Source organism: Pseudoliparis swirei, chromosome 19 (genome assembly GCF_029220125.1).
Source record: "Pseudoliparis swirei isolate HS2019 ecotype Mariana Trench chromosome 19, NWPU_hadal_v1, whole genome shotgun sequence".
NCBI lineage: Eukaryota > Metazoa > Chordata > Actinopteri > Perciformes > Liparidae > Pseudoliparis > Pseudoliparis swirei.
This window is the reverse complement of record NC_079406.1, coordinates 24714964-24733910: the sequence shown is the minus strand read 5'-3', so window position 1 is coordinate 24733910 and position 18947 is coordinate 24714964. Positions and strand designations below refer to the sequence as shown.

The 18947-nt window shown below is 42.0% G+C and overlaps 1 protein-coding gene across 9 annotated transcripts in view; it reads right to left on the bottom strand.

The window, feature by feature from the left end:
- Positions 1 to 4032: 4032 nt before the first annotated feature.
- The window catches only part of ldb2a (LIM domain binding 2a), a 99906-nt gene continuing 84991 nt past the window's right edge, over positions 4033 to 18947 (bottom strand). For 2 of the 9 annotated variants that reach the window (XM_056439763.1, XM_056439769.1), the window contains 4 exons: positions 15629 to 15752; positions 11842 to 11894; positions 10468 to 10614; positions 4033 to 4327 (listed from right to left, as the gene is read on the bottom strand). In XM_056439763.1, coding sequence (XP_056295738.1) covers positions 4094 to 4327; positions 10468 to 10614; positions 11842 to 11894; positions 15629 to 15752 — 558 coding nt within the window. In that variant the 3' untranslated portion in view covers positions 4033 to 4093. Of the gene's footprint in view, positions 4328 to 10467; positions 10615 to 11841; positions 11895 to 15628; positions 15756 to 18947 lie in introns of all 9 variants that reach the window. The other 7 variants (XM_056439761.1, XM_056439764.1, XM_056439770.1 and 4 more) reach the window with 7 other exon arrangements.

Genomic DNA, 18947 nt, shown 5'->3' with positions numbered 1-18947 from the left:
CCGGAGCCGACGGGATGGAGTATGGTGGTGGAGCAGGTCGGTGAGGTTGGAGGGGGCCTCATTATGGAAGCCTTTGTGAGTGACGAGAAGGATTTTGTATTGGATCTATTGTGAGACGGGGGAGCCAGGGAAGGTTCTGGAAAACAGAGGGGATGTGATCACGGGAGCCGGTATGGAGCAGGCGAGCAGCAGATTACTGGATGTACTGCAGTTTATTTAGGATTTTGGATGATGTGCCATACAGAATTGTATTGCAATAGTCAATTATGGAGGTGATGAAGGCGTGGATCAAAGTTTCAGCAGCAGACGAGGAGAGTGATGGCCGGAGATGAGCGATGTTCTTTAACAGTGAAAGAAGACAGTTCTGGTGATTTTGTTTGACGTGGTGTTCAAAGGACCGGTTGCTGTCAAACATGACTCAGAGGTTGCGGATGTGTGGGGAGGGAGACACGGTGGAGTTGTCGACGGTGAGGCAGAAGTTGTGACTGGTTTTGGTGAGAGATTTGGGGCTGATGATGATGAGGACAATTAGTTTGCATCCATGATTTAATGTCCGTGAGGCAGTTGGTTCAGAGTGGAGTGAGTAGCAGTGGTATTGGCCTTTGTGGAGATGTAGAGTTGGACATTATCGGCGTAGCAGTGGAACAGGAGACCATGTTGATGTAAACTCTTTCCAAGAGGGAGTCGTTAAAGGGTAAATAGAAGAGGACCAAGCACCGAACCCTGGGGGACGCCCTGAGACAGAGGAGAAGTGGAAGAGGTGCAGGGAGTAGCAGTGTTAATGGCCTTTGTGGAGATGTAGAGCTGGACATCATCGGCATAGCAGTGGAACAGGAGACCATGTTGACATATACTGTTTCCAAGAGGGAGCAGGTAGTGGATAAATAGAAGAGGACCAAGCACCGGACCCTGGGGGACGCCCTGAGACAGAGGAGCAGTTGTCGATGCTGATGAATTGTTGTCGGTTTGTGTTCGATATGATTTGAGCCACGAGAGAGCAGTTCCGGTGATGTTGAGGGACGATTCGAGGCGGGAAAGAAGGATGTTGTGGTTGATGGTGTCGAAGGCTGCAGTGAGATCCAGGAGAGTGAGAACGTTGAGGTGACCAGAGTCCGAGGAGAGAAGGAGGTCACTGGGGTTTCAGTGCTGTGCTCGAAGCGGAAACCGGATTGAAATGACTCGGACGGATTGTTGGAAATTAGGTGGGTTTTGAGTTGTGCAACGACGACGCGTCTCAGTACTTTTTGACAGGAGGGGAAGATTTGAGATGGGTCGGAAATTGCTCATGGTCTCAGGGTCGAGTCCAGGTTTCTTGAGGATGGGGGTGACAGCAGCCAGTTTAAGTGTGTTGGGGACGGAGCCGGAGTTGAGGGAGGAGTTTATTATTGCTATGATGAATGGTGCGATGGCTGGGAGACGGTCCTTGGTGGGAGTAGATGGGATTGGATCCAGGATACAGGTGAAGACATGGCTCAGTGAGCCATGGGTCAACAGTTCCAGTTTCCCACTAGAGGAAACTCAAGGACAATAACTGCAATATATTTATATATTATATACTGAGGGCTGCTAACATCAAAGAAAATAAAACATATATATATATACCAAGATTCACCATTAGTTCTCATTTTTATGTCTTCATCACATTCCAGGACTTATTTTAATATTTAGTGATTGCCTATATTTCCCAGAATGCTTTTTAATAACCTCCAATGAGCAGGGGAGGAGGTGCATGAACCTGTAGGGAAGATTTTTAGTCAAAAGCGAATTCATGAGCATGTGGAAATGAAATGAAAGCAGTTCGTGAAGTCTGAGAAATCTTTGGCTGAAAACATTTCCGTTTCTTTTTTCGCCACTTCTGGCATAGATTTCTCCCAATGTGATGAATAACCATCATCAGAAAATGGCAGCTGTGGAAAGAAGCTTTTGCTCTTTTATTTTTGAGAGACTTAACGCCGACACGTGATGTTTAGGTTGGATCACTGAATCCTTTTACGACCTGGAACAAGAACAATATAGCACAAAACAACAATTTCCACATAGAAACGTATAGTTTCCAAAAGGGATGTTTGTCTTCTTAGATGGGAATGAAACAGTCAAATCCACCATTTTCTCACCAAACAGCAAATCAAATGTTCTAACTCTCATCGCTGGCAACTGTCCGGGAGCTTCCGATTGGTCGACACTTTCTACCTCAACAGATATGGCGATGTCCGGTTGTCATGCTTGGCTCCCATTGGACGAGACGGACGCGGAAGGTCATGTGACCGAATGGACTTTGGGGTCAGTTGCTGTGATTCACGGTGAACTTTCCAATAGTTTATCAAACCAATCAACATCAAGTGGAGTAAATTAATAAAATAGATGCTACCTGCACACATGACGCACGTGACTAAATCAAATCCAACTCTTTTGTCAGCACGGTTTATTGGCACACATAATGGTAAAGCATACATACCAGACATCAGATATGACACTGAACACCTCTGCTATATAATGTACAAATGGTGTCTAATAATACTAGGCTCAAACATATTTAGAAATGTGTTCGCTTCCTTAGAAATGCACAAATAAATACCCATAAGATCCAATTGTAGAAAGACGTACGCTGCTATGCCTTCTTGCCCGTTTTCAAACAAAAAAAAGTCCAAACAAAAGAGATCAGGGATATATTATCAATTAAAGATTAAAGAATAGCACAGATACAGGGATGCCCAACTATTTCTGTGGGGTGGATTGGATTGAATCCGCGCGTTGGTTTTTTGAAAATGTAAAATGTGTCTTCTTTCTTGTGTCACACAATATTCCAAGAAATATGATTATTTTTGTGAGCGTTGACTTGGTAGGCTTTGGTTCTGCACTAGCTAGAGAGGTCGAGGAAACACTTTGGTTTCTCGACCAGAGCGAACCGGCGTCCATCCAAACTGCCCGACAGAAATCTGAAAGCTTCCTGCACGAAAACAAAACAGCTGCCGTATTCAAACTGGTTTCAGGATTCCACCTCTATTTACAGAGCTACAAACCTTTGCAACAGTGTTCCCAAACTGATGAACCCCAAAAGGAAAATCTTCTTCTTTTCTTCTTCTTAAAAAGTACATATATCAAACCCAAAAAAAGAAGAAGAAAATCCTATAAAATCATGCAGGAAAAAAGGCTTCAGTATCAGTTTGGGAGTAGGTCGTTAAAGGGAGAGAAGTCCAATTTCTGAGAGGGGGAGGAAGGGAGAGGGTAAAAAAAAAAAAATCAACATTAATGCATCAGTGCGTGTCGGCAAAGTTCACATACTGATCACCGCAAATAAAAAATTACAACGTGACCAAATACCAATAGACCACGAACACAATCAAACTGGTTTTGCTTGAAATCACAAATCTGTGACGACCCGCCGTCGTGTGGAAGAAAAAAACCAAAACACAATCCCGGCGACGCGATTTTCGCCCCCACTTCGTTTGAACGTGGGTCCATATCGGCGGAGAACTTTTATTTTCCTCCTAATTGGAAATGGAAAACAGACGGCGACAGCGGGAACGGCCGACCAAACGGCCGACTGAATTTCCAATAAAAATGCAATTGTCTCAAAACAATGTTTTCATTTGTCTCCAACGTGGCTCGATTCTTCCATTGGCTCTGTTAAAAAAAAAGAGAGAGAGAGAAAGAAACACACCACCTTCTCACCATTGAGCTCGCCATTTGATGTTATTGTTGTTGTTGTTTTCACTCTTCTTCTCTTGTCCCCTCTCTCTACTGTCAGCTGGAGTATTCCACTAGAATAGAGGTTTGGATATGAGGGAAAATGTCATACGCAATTTTTCCAGACTGGGTTCTTGAACCCTCCCCCCACCCCGCAAAAAGCCCCCGCCGTGGTATTTTTTAAATTACAGCTGCATACAGACGTATATATGCCATTGTTGTCTCTGACGTGTGGATATTGCTGCGAGACGCCGCCGGTGTTCAGAGAGGAAGAAGAAGAAAACACCCCCAGAATATTTGCAGTTTCAGAGGCGTGAGGCGTGTAGAATTGTGGCCCTCAGGGGGGGGGGGGTCAAGGATCTGTGTTTTTGTTGTTGTTCTTCTTCTTCTTCTTCTTGCGTCGTCCTCACTGCGAGGGCTGCTGCGGCGCCGCGCTCTCGGCCTTGCCGTCCTGGGCGGCGCCGGGCTTGCTGCTCCACGGAGCGCTGTTGCCCAGCGCCGGGGAGCCGTTGAAGTCGTCCTCGTCGTCCAGGCCGTTGGCGGCGTCGTACTGCGTGTTCTCCAGACGGGTGATCAGGCGCTCGTCCTCGTCGCCGAACTCGCCGCCCATCAGGGTCGGCTCGCCCACCACCATCACGTCCTGGAGGGGAGGCAGAGACAACGGTTCAACAGCGACGGACGCTCCCGACCTTCAAAGGTCACGCTGTGGTCCCACTGTGTCCTGTTGTGGTTGTTGTGACACTTACAATGTAGTTATATGAGCGGTTTTTATTTCTACACTTCTGAATGTTTTCATTCACGTAGAATCAGGTCAATATTGTGCGTATCTCAAGATTTAAGAAGTCTGCCATTACCTTTGAGTTCATCCACTGGGGTCATTCGAACTTGCCCTAACAATCCTCTCAATCCTCATTTTAAATGTGATTTAATTCAATGGATACATGTTTTTATTCGTAGTGACTATCTGAAAACATTTGATGTTTGTCTTCTTAATGAATTTTCTTGTTTATTTCATTTTTGGAGACATTTTCAGTTTATCTTCCCAATTTTTGCATTTTTTTTACTCAACTTTAGAACTGGTTTCACAAATATAATCCTTTTTGTTGTTGTTGCATTGTCCGTGACGTGGTTTCAGTCGTGTGCAGGCCTCGACCGTATTTAGCCCGGGGGGGGGGGGGGGGGGGGGGGGCTCGACAAATGAATATGCTTAAAGCGAGAGAGAAATTACCACAGAAGAAATTAATGCATAATCTGTTTCATCTCAGTCCGAGAACCAAATCACCGTCTGAATATCAAGTGGACGCACATCCGAGGAAGAGAAAAAAGAGAATAAAAAGTACAACATTTGCATTATAATATATGAATATGTGCACAAGATTTTGACTTCTGTTTGTTTACAACGTGTGGCCCCTCCCCCGCCCTCACAGATGGGACATGTGAACCTCACCGCTGAAACACAGACCCCCTGCTTCCAAAGACTTTGTGTGTTTCCGTGTGTGTTTCAGACGTCTGCGTGCCCCTAAGGTCCCGTCCTGACCGGTTGCCCCCCCCCCCCTCCAAATGGATTCCCCCAGCGCTCTCTTGTCGCCGCCCACCGATCGATACTCATCATGTCAGACATATTTCACACAGATGGCTCTCTCGCAGCGGGTCAAGGGAGCGGAGAGAGATTTAGTCAAAAACATCCAGCGCTCTGTCCGTGCGCTCCTCGGGACACGAGCGTTCGCAAAGCGAGCGTTTACGTTTTCATCCCCTGCGTGGTGAAGAAAGTGGAATTTATGTTATTCTTATAATCCCTGGAGTGTAATGTGTGGATTCAACCGCTGATCAATAAGCTCTGAATCACCGCTGCATTTATTTTGTGTGAGCCGAGTCCGTGAATCTCATCTTCCTTTCGACGTGACGCCAGCGTCTCCCCGCTGGCGCGCCACAGCGCCCCCCGGTGGCAACACGGGAAGAAGCGGTGCGGTTATATGGAGCGCGCTTCACCGGCCGAGTGCGGGACGTGCACGTTGGGGCCGGCACACACACACACACACACACAGATTACTGTACAATCACACACACACACACACACGAACCGAGGGGGTTTCCACGCGAGGACATAAACACACGGTGACTTCCAGCAAGCGCGGATGTAAACAGACAAACAGAACTAGACAATTTAGCACACTTCAACACCCCCCCCCCCCCCCCACACACACACTCACATAAATCAAAACACACACTTAGATGAAGAGCACGAGAGGCTGCATGTTTACCGAAGGCCCCCCCCGCCCCCCCAGCGGACCACTTCCACACCCCGCTACGCCTTAATCAGGGCTAATTCATTTAGGCGAGTTTTTCGACTGAATGACAATATCCACACTGATTTGCCAATTTGCATATCTAATTAAGTCATTAGCTAAAAACGTGCTGATTGCTAACAAGCCGCGCGCTCGCCATCTGTTCCCGTGAGGTGGGCCCGTCAACCTACCTCTGGCCAATTGTGGGCCTCCCAAAAAAGAAGAGGGGAATCCCTCAGACGATAGCAGCTGGTGGCTGTTGTGACACCGGGGAGCGTTAATTGTGAGCTAATTAATACTGTCAACTCGTCTCGTTAGCTTTAGCGCGAGCTAAGCGGCGCTTTGAATGGGCCGCCTCCCTGCTCCCTGCAATTCACGAGACGGTGTCATTAGCATTTTTTTGGGGGTTTTGTTTTCGATACATATTTTTTGAGGACACATTTTGCGCCCCGTGCCTCGAGACGCAACAAGTGTGAGTTTAAAAAAAGACGTGGCGGGAAAAATGTGGCGGGAAAAAAATGTGGCGGGAGGAAAAAAACTGTGTTTTTAATAAAGATAATACCTTCTGTCATAAGGCAGACAGAATCTATAATTTTTGGGGGTGTTTAGCAAATGTTTCTCACACAATACAGCTGATATCGTACATTTTCCCGGGCCAATTTTGGTTCTCCCGTGAGTAATTGTGGCATCGAGTCAAAATAAACGACAACGTGTGTGTGTTTGTGTTAATTAAGGAAAATGTTAGCCAGTGCAACGGTGAGTGTGTTTGTGGACACCAGCAGATAAATGCTTGTTCCTCATATCAATGGTTTTGGTCTTGTTATTGGATCCGTTGACACTAATAAAAACAGAATACCACCGGTCTTAATAACACGTTTGAATACAATCATATAGGCTCCTATGATTTGGGGCAAGTATGCAACATAAATAAGACTTTTTGTGATATATAGTTATATATACTATATATATATATATATATATATATAGTGTCCCCCCTGTGACACAGAAGCACAGGCGACTCCATTGTACCTGAATACAGATCCTTGTAAATGAAATCCTCCTCCGATGATCTACAATCTACCAACTTGTCATACAGCATTTGGGCAGATAATTATTTTAGTCTTTAAAATATGTGCTTCGAATACACCGACCGACTGACTGCATGACAAACCTGCTGCTGGGTTCAAGGAACAACACATTTCCAGTAAATCCAGGCCACTAGAGGCCAGTGTTGCTCTTCTATGAGCCCCCCCCCCCCCCTCTGACATACACACAAACACACATACATCCTCCCAGCCTTCCTCCTCCAGCCGCTGGTAACCCCCCCCCCCCTCCTCCCCCTCCACTCCTTATTGTCATTGGGCTCACGTAGGCTCGCGCTCAGCCACCAACGGACAACTTCTCAGACAAAGACAGCAGCCGCGCGACATATGTAACCAGCATGTGAGCAGCCACGCCGCCAGTCTTTAAGAGGCGTGCACGGCTTGAGTGGTACGGGTGGTGTGTGTGTGTGTGTGTGTGGGAGGGGGGGGGGGGGCAGTGATGGAGTAGCGTGTGTGCACGTGACGGAAAGAAGGGGCTCGGAGATGGAGAGGGTTGTATCCAGATATCGGTGATAATGAGAGCTGGCACAGAGCCAAACTGCCTTCCAGAGAGAAAACAATTGCACACGCTGTGTGTGTGTGTGTGTGTGTGTGTGTGTGTGCGAGCGTGTGTGTTATGTACATTATGAATGTGTGAGACGGAGAGGAGGAGGAACGAGAGGAGGGCGAGGGCAACAAATCTGGAGAGATGACGAGACAGCTAACCACGGGACGGTACAGCATGTGTGTGTGTGTGTGTGTGTAGGCCAGAGACAATAAATACAGTAAAAAAAAGCCAAGAAAGATGAAGTTTTAAAGTATCGAGCAGATACTCACCCTGGCTATGAAATGATTGCCCCAAATAAGACACATAGAACTTCTACAATGTTACACTCAATCCTCTCCCCTGGAAAACATGGGTTTCATTTGTTTTTCTTGCTCTATACTATTTGCTTATAGCATCTAAAGCATGAAAAAAAACATGTTTAGCAACTAAAGCATGAAAAAAAAACATATTTAGCAACTAAAGCATGAAAAAATAACATGTTTAGCAACTAAAGCATGAAAAAAAACATGTTTAGCAACTAAAGCATGAAAAAATAACATGTTTAGCATCTAAAGCATGAAAAAAAACATGTTTAGCAACTAAAGCATGAAAAAAAACATGTTTAGCAACTAAAGCATGAAAAAAAAACATGTTTAGCATCTAAAGCATGAAAAAAAAACATGTTTAGCAACTAAAGCATGAAAAAAACATTTTGCAACTAAAGCATGAAAAAAAAACATTTTTAGCATCTAAAGTATGAAAAAAAAACATTTTTAGCATCCAAAGTATGAAAAAAAACATGTTTAGCAACTAAAGTATGAAGAAAAAAAACGTTTTATGGTATTAACATTTTTATCTGTATTAACATTGAACCGAAAACAAGGATCTTTAAAGAACTTATAAGCCTCAACCCAAAAACATGCAGCACTGAGGTCTCTGACGTTAAAATCAGCAACTGAGTCTCCTCTTGAGATACTGAACGATGCTCGTGAGTATAGAACATGTCTCATGAAGCAGAATGAATACAGTGTGTGAGATGGAACACACACTTTAACTCTGTTTGGTATCAGCACAGTTTTAGCTGAAGCTGCATATAATTAGATGAAAGGAACAAAATCACCCAGTCTGAGTAAATTGGACGCGGTGGTGTAAATACAACACGAGGTGTATAATGAGCAGCGTATGGAACAGGTACGTCTCAACACACACACTACACACTCACACAGCAGCAGCATCACGTCCTCCAGGGGGGAGCCAGACATGTGGCGCGACACTCAGCTGCTTAAGAGGCTGTTTAACCTGCAGCTGGGTCAAGTGGGTTGTTACGGAAACACCAAGCGAAATCAGAGGCTGGAACGCGGCGCGCGGAAGAGGAGTCGCCGAAAAAAAGAAGATGTTCTGAAAGCTTCTCGTCTTCATCCCAGGTTACTGGGTATTAGGATATTAAATGGGGCACTGGAGTCATTTGTGGACGGATTTCGCTGATTTAAAATGACGAAAAAAAGGATTCATCAAACAGGTTTTTGACATTTGTGGGTAACAATGGACAAAAGTGATGAAAATGTAAACAGACGAGTCATAACCTACATGGTCTCGGTTAATTAGCCATCAAAATCAGACATCGGTTCAAGCGGCACACCTGATTTCATCTTCCGAAATATTTATATGTGGCACAGTTGCAGGAATTAATAAATCAATCTTCATCATTAGATATTCTGCATACCAACTACAATACTTAGTAACTGTATTTGTTTTTCATAGTAGTTTAAAATGAACCTGGCTACTTTATTACTTTGTATTACTTTTGTATTACTTTTTTACTCTTATTACCTTTTTTTACTTTTTCATAATTTTTTTGACTTTTTATCACTTTTTTACTTTTTCATTACATTTTAACTTTTTATTACTTTTTTACTTTTCCCGAACTTTTTTACTTTTTAACTTTTTCATTACTTTTTACTTTTTATTACATATTTACTTTTTCATTACTTTTTATAAGTTTTTTATTTTTTCATTACTTTTTCTCTTTTCATTACTTTTTCATTACTTTTAAACTTTTAATTACATATTTACTTTTAATTACTTTTTTACTTTTTTATTACTTTTCTACTTTTTTATTACTTTTTAATTACTTTTCTACTTTTTAATTACTTTTTTTACTTTTTAATGAATTTTTACTTTTTATAACTTTTTTATTTTGTATTACTTTATTACTTGTTATTATTTTATTACGTTTCATTATATTCTGGGCTGTTTGTGATTGATCCAGTAACAGCACTCATAAAACGACTCAAGACCTTGTAGAGGTGATACATTTGAATATGTTTTGATCCGACATCACAGACACTTTGGAAGAAAAAACAACAACAACAACAACAACATCAAGGCTAAAGCCACTTGGATGAGCGGCGGGGTCAGCGGGGTCAGGGGGGGGTCTTTTTAAAACACATATTCAGAAGCGCATGTTGAGTACATTTTATTGTTAAATAGTGAGATTGGAGTTGGTGATGTGACACTTTAATTCTCATCTTCACAGGTTTATGAATTCTTCTGTTCTCCACTAAACCTTTACGCTTTGATGATTCTTATTAAATGTCGTTTGTGTCGTTTCATGTAGAAACTTCTTCTTTTTCCCCCAGAATAAAATCCCATGAAGGTTTCTTTTGTCTCACTGCACAGATTTGAGTTCGGTGTTTTTTTTGGAGTTTTCTTTTTTCTTCTTTTCCTCTTTTGTGAAAATAAATTAAACCTAATAGCTTGCAATGCAATTAGGAAAACTACGTTCCCGTGTGTGTGTGTGTGTGTGTGTGTGTGTGTGTGTCGACATGCATGTAGAGTCAGAGAGAAAAAAGGAGGTGATGCTTACAGGTACCTGACTGGAGAGGCTGAAGTTGGTGGCCGGGCTGCGCTTCTTGCTCGCCGTGGTGCCGGCGCTGTTGGCGCTGCTGGCCGAGTTCTTCCGTTTCCTCCTCTTCGTGGTCGTCTGTCGGGCGGGCTCAGCTTTGGCGCGACCAGCAAGGAGAAAAAGAGGCAACGCCAAGGAAATAAAGCATACAGACGGAGACAAGGTGTGTGTCTGTGTGTGTGCGTGTGTTTGTGTGTGTATGTGTGTGAGGTGTTTAGGTTGCATAGAAGAGCATTATATGTTGGGTAAGGAAATGCTAATATACATGCACACACACATATACACATACACACATACGTACATACACACATATACACACACATACACATAAATACATATACACATACATACATATACACATCCATACATATACACATACATACACATATACATATATACAAATACATATATACACACATATACATTTACAAATACATATATACATATATACAAATACATATATATATACATATACATATATACACATATATATACACATATACATATACATATACACATATACATATACACATATATACATATATACATACACATACATACATATATACATATATATACACATATATACATATATACACATATATACACATATACACATATATATATACATATATATATACACATATACACATATATATATACACATACATATATACATATACACATATATATACATACACACACACACATATACACCCATACATACATATATATACATACACACACACACACAAATACGTACACACACACACACACATACACACACACACCTACACACACACATACACACCTACACACACACACACACCTACACACACACACACACACACCTACACACACATACACACACACATACACACCTACACACACACGCGCGTCTCCTCGACACTCGTCCATGCTTTGTTCCATGCACTAGCGAGAAAGAACCCGTCTCATTTGCATAAAAGCCCCACAATGCACCCCGGTGCTCAACGTGGCGTCTCGCTCGTTAATGGCGCCGCGAGCCGGATTAAAGCTCGCGTTGCGCGTGTTTTTTTTGCCGAACCTGCAAAACACAACGACGGATTTCATTCGCCGAGCCCGAGCGCTTCCTCGCTCGTTCTAGTCCGTTACCTTTAAGCCAGAGAGTCGCGTCTCGCATGCGTTCATCTGAAGTATGAACCCTGGATTTGGTGGTTTTACAGGTATTAGAGTTTATTTATAAAAAACAACAACATGCAGATAATAAAAAACGTATTTCGTGGCATTCCAGAGGGCAATTAAAAACGTTCCTTAAAAGACGACGGGCGGCAGGGCGTGCACGGGGAAGATACCTTTTTTGGGATTTGTGGGAAATATTTCCGTTTTGATGTTCTGTGGGTGTCCAGCTGAAACCAGAGCCAGACGCCAACGCTTAATTTGACAGTCTTAAACACTTTAAGATAGAATGAGACAACAACAGAGAGAAGGGAGGGAAATAATTTGACTTCCAATGCCATGCAGGTGCTCCGTGACACCACTGGGACCCTTGAAAGAATGTTTTTATGAGTGATCCATAATTCCTGAAGGTGCAATTAAATCACAAGTGAAATCATTATTATCAAAAAAAGAATACAGTACACAGGTTAAAGAGAGATTTTGTTTTTTCTTCTTCTTGTGTTTACAAAATATTCTCGTGCGGTGCAAAATTTATTTCGCAAAAATTCTGCCAACATTTGTGAGAAAAACATTCCTTTTAATCTCGAGGGGTGGGGGGGGAACAAGAGGAACGCAGATGACTGGAAATGAAATCCATTTTTTTCGGGGTTGTTGCTAATCACACCGAGGGAGATGCTTTGATACGAAATGTAAAAAAAATTATAATCTGCGTATCAGAGGCAAAAAACAACCCGGGGAATTCTATCGGCGTCTTTCCCTTTTTTGATTCCCTCTTCTGACAGACGCCCCCCCCCCCCATTGTCAGAGACAATCACGTCTGTTATCCGACGGGTTTCCTTTTCGACGCTGAAACTGGTGACGCACGGGGAAAAAAATCACTTCCATTTCCACCAAAAGGACTTATCGGAGCGTAAATGCGCCCCGCGGCTTCCTTCCTGGCCGAATCCCGACCGGTTTCCAAGCTGGAGAAGAATTGCAGGAAAAGAGGGGGAACAAACAGGTCCGCCGATCAGGGGTGAAAAAACGCTAGTCCAGCAAAGTTCAGGCAAATTTCATGTGAAAATACAGACGGATGGGCTGAAACGGGCCTGAGAAACACTCCTGACTCGTTTAAAAAAGGTACCGTGAAGCACCTCGTGGATCCAAAAACAGCAAACGGACCGACCGACCACCTCGGACCATGAAGCTGAATATAAAGCAAACTGAAGTACACATTAAAGGGATAGTTGGGAGGTCTATGAGGTGCTTACCTGTGGTCAAGAGTATTTACCTGTAGCACAGTGCATAATCGTATTTCAGACACTATCGCTTTAAGAGTGACTGTGGGTCAGTTAGCAGGTCCGTCTTTCAATCAGGGGGTTGGCGGTTCAATCCCCGCCCTAGTTGATGTGTTCTTGAGCAAGGCGCTTGACCCTGAGTTGCTCCCTGTAGCTGTGTCTACGGTGTATGAATGTAACATACATGTAAGACACTTTGGGTAAAAGATTCAGCTAAATGACATGTAATGTCATTTAAATTAAAAGGTGAACTGTCCCTTTAAGAATTAACCTTTTGAGCGCCAAGCTTTTTTGAGGCCTCTGCTCCGAAAATGGCATACCCAAACTAAAATGACTATATCTCTGCAACCACTTGGGCTATTTTCATTTTTGTTGTTGTTGACCTTTTTAAACATTGTTTTTCTTTTGTTTAGATGTGTAAATAACAGTCTACATGTTACTGGGTAAGAGTAAAAGAAGATCACACAAAGAAAAAATATAAAAATTCCAAGGCCGAATTGAAAAAAAGCACTTCCAGGATGATTATATGTTTGGAATGAGGCAGTTGAAAGGTTTAAAACTCCCTCAAATCAAATTAAAATATAAACACTTTGGATAAAAGCCTCAGCTAAATGACCTGTAATGTAATGTGAAAGGTGAACTGTCCCTTTAAGAGGCTATGTAACGTCATCGTAGACGTTATATTCTAAATATTTTCACTGACCCCACCTCGCCGTTATCGATGCTCTCTTCCAAACCGCCATTGAGGTCAAACATTGGTTTCACCTCGCAGGACTCTGGAGTTGCTGGTTCCCCGCTCGGTCACTTTGTGTTTGTGCGTGACTTTTTAGTTTAGCTAGTTCGGTTTCACTGAAGTCTCAAAATAACACGGACAAACTAACCCAATCGAGGCCATTTAGGGTAAAGTTACCCCGGTGGTTTTGAAGAGAGGTGATAATATTCTAAATAAAGTGATAAAGTGTACACTTGATGGCATTGTTTTTTTTTTAGGTGTCTGAATACTTGCATACTTGATATTCCTGTCTCTTACGGATCATAAAATCAGAATAACCCCCCTTCAAAAAAATACAAATTATCCCTTTAAGCTGTCGCTCATTAATCACACCTGATATACAACTGCATGCAGGGTTTTTCATATCAAGCTCTCACACTGGGCACAATTAATCATCAATACAAGAGAGCTTTTTTTGTTCTTCTCCTCAGACTTTATATTCATAAAATGCTTTCCATGTTTTTCTTTCTTTCTTCTTCCTCCCTCCCTCATTTTTCTTCTTCTTTTCTTTGAAGAGGAAGTCGACGCCGGGGAGCCGGATCTACAAGTCTGATTACACCCGGCACTCTTAATTAAAGCTACGCAGGTCGGAGTCAAAGGCTTTTTGACCGCTGTTGGTTTTTCTCGTCTCGTCTCGCTAAGCATTGCTGTAATTTGCGGCAACTCCGAATGTGTCCACAAAAAAAACAACAACAAAAACGGCTTATTCTTCCTCTCCAGCTTAAGACCCGCGCAGCCAATTTAAGTCTGGTACTTTTCAGAAACCGCCCTTCGAACATCAATCATACAGAGCTGGAGCATACAGGGGCCGGTTTAAATTGGCCAGGTTGAGATTCAAGGGGCAGAGCCCCTGGATTCAGATGCAGCTCACACACCTGACAGGTAAACACATATTTAAGGGATTAAGACGTATAATGGAAAATTTGGAGCAAATAAATAAATGATGCAATAAAAACACAGTTTGAGAATTTTTTTTAAAATTCCTACAAAGTGAGTGATGAGAATTAACTAATTTTATTTCATTTATTTTTTATTAAAGCAAGTCGGTTGAACATCAGCAGAGGAAACATGACGTCATCTTCCCAGAATAATGGCCGACGTCATTTTTACAGGTTTTTCAGAAAACACAAACAAATTGACCACAGTGAAAGTTAAAATGTTCACTCTTTGTTTCATTGCAGCCATTTGCTAAAATCAAAAAAGTTCATTTTATTTCTCATTAATGTTCACTCAGCACCCCATCTTGACAGAAAGAACCTGAAATGTAGAAATTTTAGCAAATGTATTAAAAAAGAAAAACTGAAATTTCACGTGGTCATAAGTATTGAGACCCTTTGCTCAGTATTGTGATATTTCAGTTTTTCTTTTTTAATAAATGTGCTAAAAATTCTACATTTCTGTTGTTTTCTGTTAAGATGGGGTGCTGAGTGAACATTAATGAGAAATAAAATGAACTTTTTTGATTTTAGCAAATGGCTGCAATGAAACAAAGAGTGAACATTTTAAAGGGGTCTGAATACTCTCCACTGTGATATTGTGATATATTAGACTAAATAGCTAGAGTCACATGATGTGTTCAACTGAGGATGTAGGCAGTTTACCAGAGGTGCCCAGTATCATGAGGAGATGATTTAGGCCAAAAAATTAAAAAATGTTGTAAAAAAATGACTTCGGCTATTATCTTTTCCGGAAGATGACGATTAATTAACGTTCAAAAGTAGATCTGCAAAATGTTTAGAAGATGCACAGGATTTCTGTCGTCATTTGATGCCGTATTTATGAACATATTTGGCGATAGAAAACCAGAAAAGCTCTTTTCACTCTCCAGATATTTGGGTTTTTGACGAAATAGATTAATTTCCTGTTTCTTTAAACAGGCATGTACGGACAGCGAGGCGAGTAGGGGGTACTTTACCTGGTGGGGTGACCATTCTCTGCCATTTTTGGAACAGGCATGTCTTGAGACAGTCCCGGGGGCTGAGGTTGTAGGTCTTGTGCCTTGACATGAGCTCCTGCATGGGTTCCAGGATGACACACAACTGCTGACACGACGGAAAGAAACAGGGGCGTCCAATTAAGTCAGATATATATTTAACATTTGACGAGAGAACATCGTGCTGACGTTGTTGCTCAATTAATCACCCGCCGACTGACTTTGACTGATTAATTGTGCCATAAAATAATATTTTTTTAATAGACGCTATTACAGTTTTTCTCCATTGCTTTGGCTCAATTCTTGAAACAGAAATTACATTCTCAAAGCTCTTAGTGCATTTGGTAAAATAGCATATATGGTTCAGCACAACTACATAGATCACCTTCAAAAGGTCATATCTCACCCAAAACAGTGAACTCAAGCTTCAAAACCAAATCATTTTCTCATAAAAATAGTCAGTGCCCCCAAAATGAAAACTTCCTTCTCGATTGCTGTGGCTCATCTCTCTCTTGAAAAAAAGGACATTCTCAAAGCTTTAAATACATTTGCCAAAATAACCTAGATGGTTTAGCAAAATACTATGGCACACCTGCAAAAGGTCATATCTCTCCCAAAACAGACAACTCATCAGTCAAAACGAATTCCTTTTCTCATACAAATAGTCAGTGCCCCCAAAATGAAAAGTCCCTTCGTCATTGTTTAAACACTGCAGGTCAAAATGTTTAGATGTTTTGTCAGTATGGCAGTGGACCATAGAAATATCCCTCATGTGCACAATTCAATCTTGGCTTAGTCCTTTGACACTGAATGGTTACTGTAGTAGATGTTTTCTTTCCAGAATACTATGTGTATCAAACAGAACAAAGATTCATTCAAGAGGAGCCAACAAGGTTTCACATCACATACTGTATTGCACTTATACTGCCATGGAAATTATTACAGTAATTGCAAAACAGAAACAGAAAATGTGTACAGCAAAAAATAGGGTCAAACAAAAAGCACATAACAAATGAAATGAAGTATAGCCTACACTACTGTAACAAAACATACAGGAGCAAAGCTGGAGTTCATCCTCCCTCTCCTGCTCATCCTCGCGCTCACGTCTGTCTGGCCACATCTGATGTTCTCCCTTGCGATGCAACGGGGGAAGAATCGCCGTGACCCAACCATCCCCTGCACTGATCTGCTGTGACATCGGCACAAGCAGCATCCATTGCCTGGAGAAGGGACCTCTGGTTTAGAGCCCGATGCTCATACACCCTCCACCACCACGCACCCTTGCTCCTCTTCTTCTTCCTCCTCTTCCTCGAGCAGGCAGTTGCCCTTGTTCGTTTACCTGGCCAGGTGCTTACATGTTCATACTGTAAACTGTACTGAACTTTGTCAAGCCCTAGATATTTGATGGAAGCATTTATACTCCTGGATAGCACCTGTCAGCTAACTAAAATGACTGTGTGATTGGTGATCGGATGTGAGAACCTCCCCCTTGATTAGTAAAGTTCTAGTTGCACCTGAAAATGAAGCCGATGATCCAAGAGATCCATATTATAGTATATACCATGATATTGTTCATGGTATTATGTGCCTGAACGATTTTGACAGTGGAGTGAACTATTGTGCAGGTGATGATGTACACAAGGAAATGATGCCAAGATGTTTTGCAGAGAACAACGACTTGACTGAGAAGCAACAGTCAGTTTAGACCAGCAAGATGTATTCAATTGGTAATTGGGCTAACTGAAGGCAATTGTACCTAACTGTTTGCACAGATGTGCTAAATCATTTGAAATGTGTGCAAGCTGTTGGCAATTGTACTTGTCATTTGCAAGGAGTTTCTAAAACAATTGCAATTTGATTAAAGGAATGGGAAATTCAAATCTGTTGTGAACAAGTGCCCAGTGGTTTGGAGGTTTGCACGAGTTGTTTTGAGAATGTCATTTCTGTTTCAAGAATTGAGCCAAAGCAATGGAGAAAAACTGTAATAAAAAAGTACCGTTAAAAATAAATAAATAAACAGGTTTATTGTCAGAGAGACAGAAAGAGAGATAAACACGGGCAGGATGATACATTTAAATATTTTTACAACACGAGTATCAACACAAACGCACAACACACAACAGTCGCTTGTTCTCACGCCAACAATTCGAAGTTCAAAGTTCAAAGTTCAAAGTTTTCTTTATTTTCATCTTTCCAATGTTGAACATACAGCAAATCAAAAATACGTTTATCTCTTTTTAATAAAATGAAATTATAGTAATAAATAATACATAATAAATAATAAATAAATAAATAAATAAATAATAATAATAGGAATAAAGTGATAAAGTAATGCAGTAATAAATAAATAAATACAATAAAATACATTGTTTGTATAAACAATGTTCTTCAGTTCATACGGAGAAAGACTGTAAATCTCTGAGCAGTGGGAGGAACCAGGGGGTCATCCTGTCATCTTAAATACATCAGGCTTGCTTTATGCTGCTAACATCTGGATGACATTACCGGTCAGCCATCGCCTTCTTTAATCCAAAAATGCTCGTTGGTGCAGCCAACAGGGCCGCGCTTGGACGTTTTTTTTAACGCCCGTCCAATCGCAAGACAGCACCGGGATCAAACTCCAGGCAGCCCGTCCGCCTCTTTGTTTCTCTCCCTGACCTTTCTCACATCTTTGACGATTTGACCACTAAATCCACCCGCCTCCCGCAACAATCGCCTTTTTTAGAAACATGGTTAAGGTTAGGAAACGATCGCGGTCGTGGGTAAAAAAAAGAAAAAAGAAGAAGAAGCCGACATGAAGGAGAGTGGCGAGGAGAACGTGTTAGAATCTCACATAACAAAAGGTAATTCATTCGGCCGACCGGGGCGGAGCGGCCGATTGCGGTCGGCTGTCAGTATTTCACATCCGGAGTGCGATGTACGGTCAAAATTCACCGGAGTAAAAAAAAAAAAAGGAGGCGTGAGTTTTGCTAACTTGCTCAAGGGCACTTGGCAGTCGTTACTGAGAGAAAGGGGGGGGGGGGCTGTTAATCATTCGCTGCATGCTCGCATGATCTCATCTGACCTTTTGCGTCCCGCCGCTACCCCGACGTTCCCGAAGTCAAAATCTAATCAACATGCTCGTCCCGTCTTCGGCCCGCGACTTGGAGGTGGAAAGGGGAAAAAAAACAAGGGCAGGTATCACCTATAAATATATATATATGTATTTATATATATATATATATATATATACGGCCCGGTGATACCTGCCCTTGTTTTTTTTCCCTTTCCACCTCCAAGTCGCGGGCCATATATACCTGTA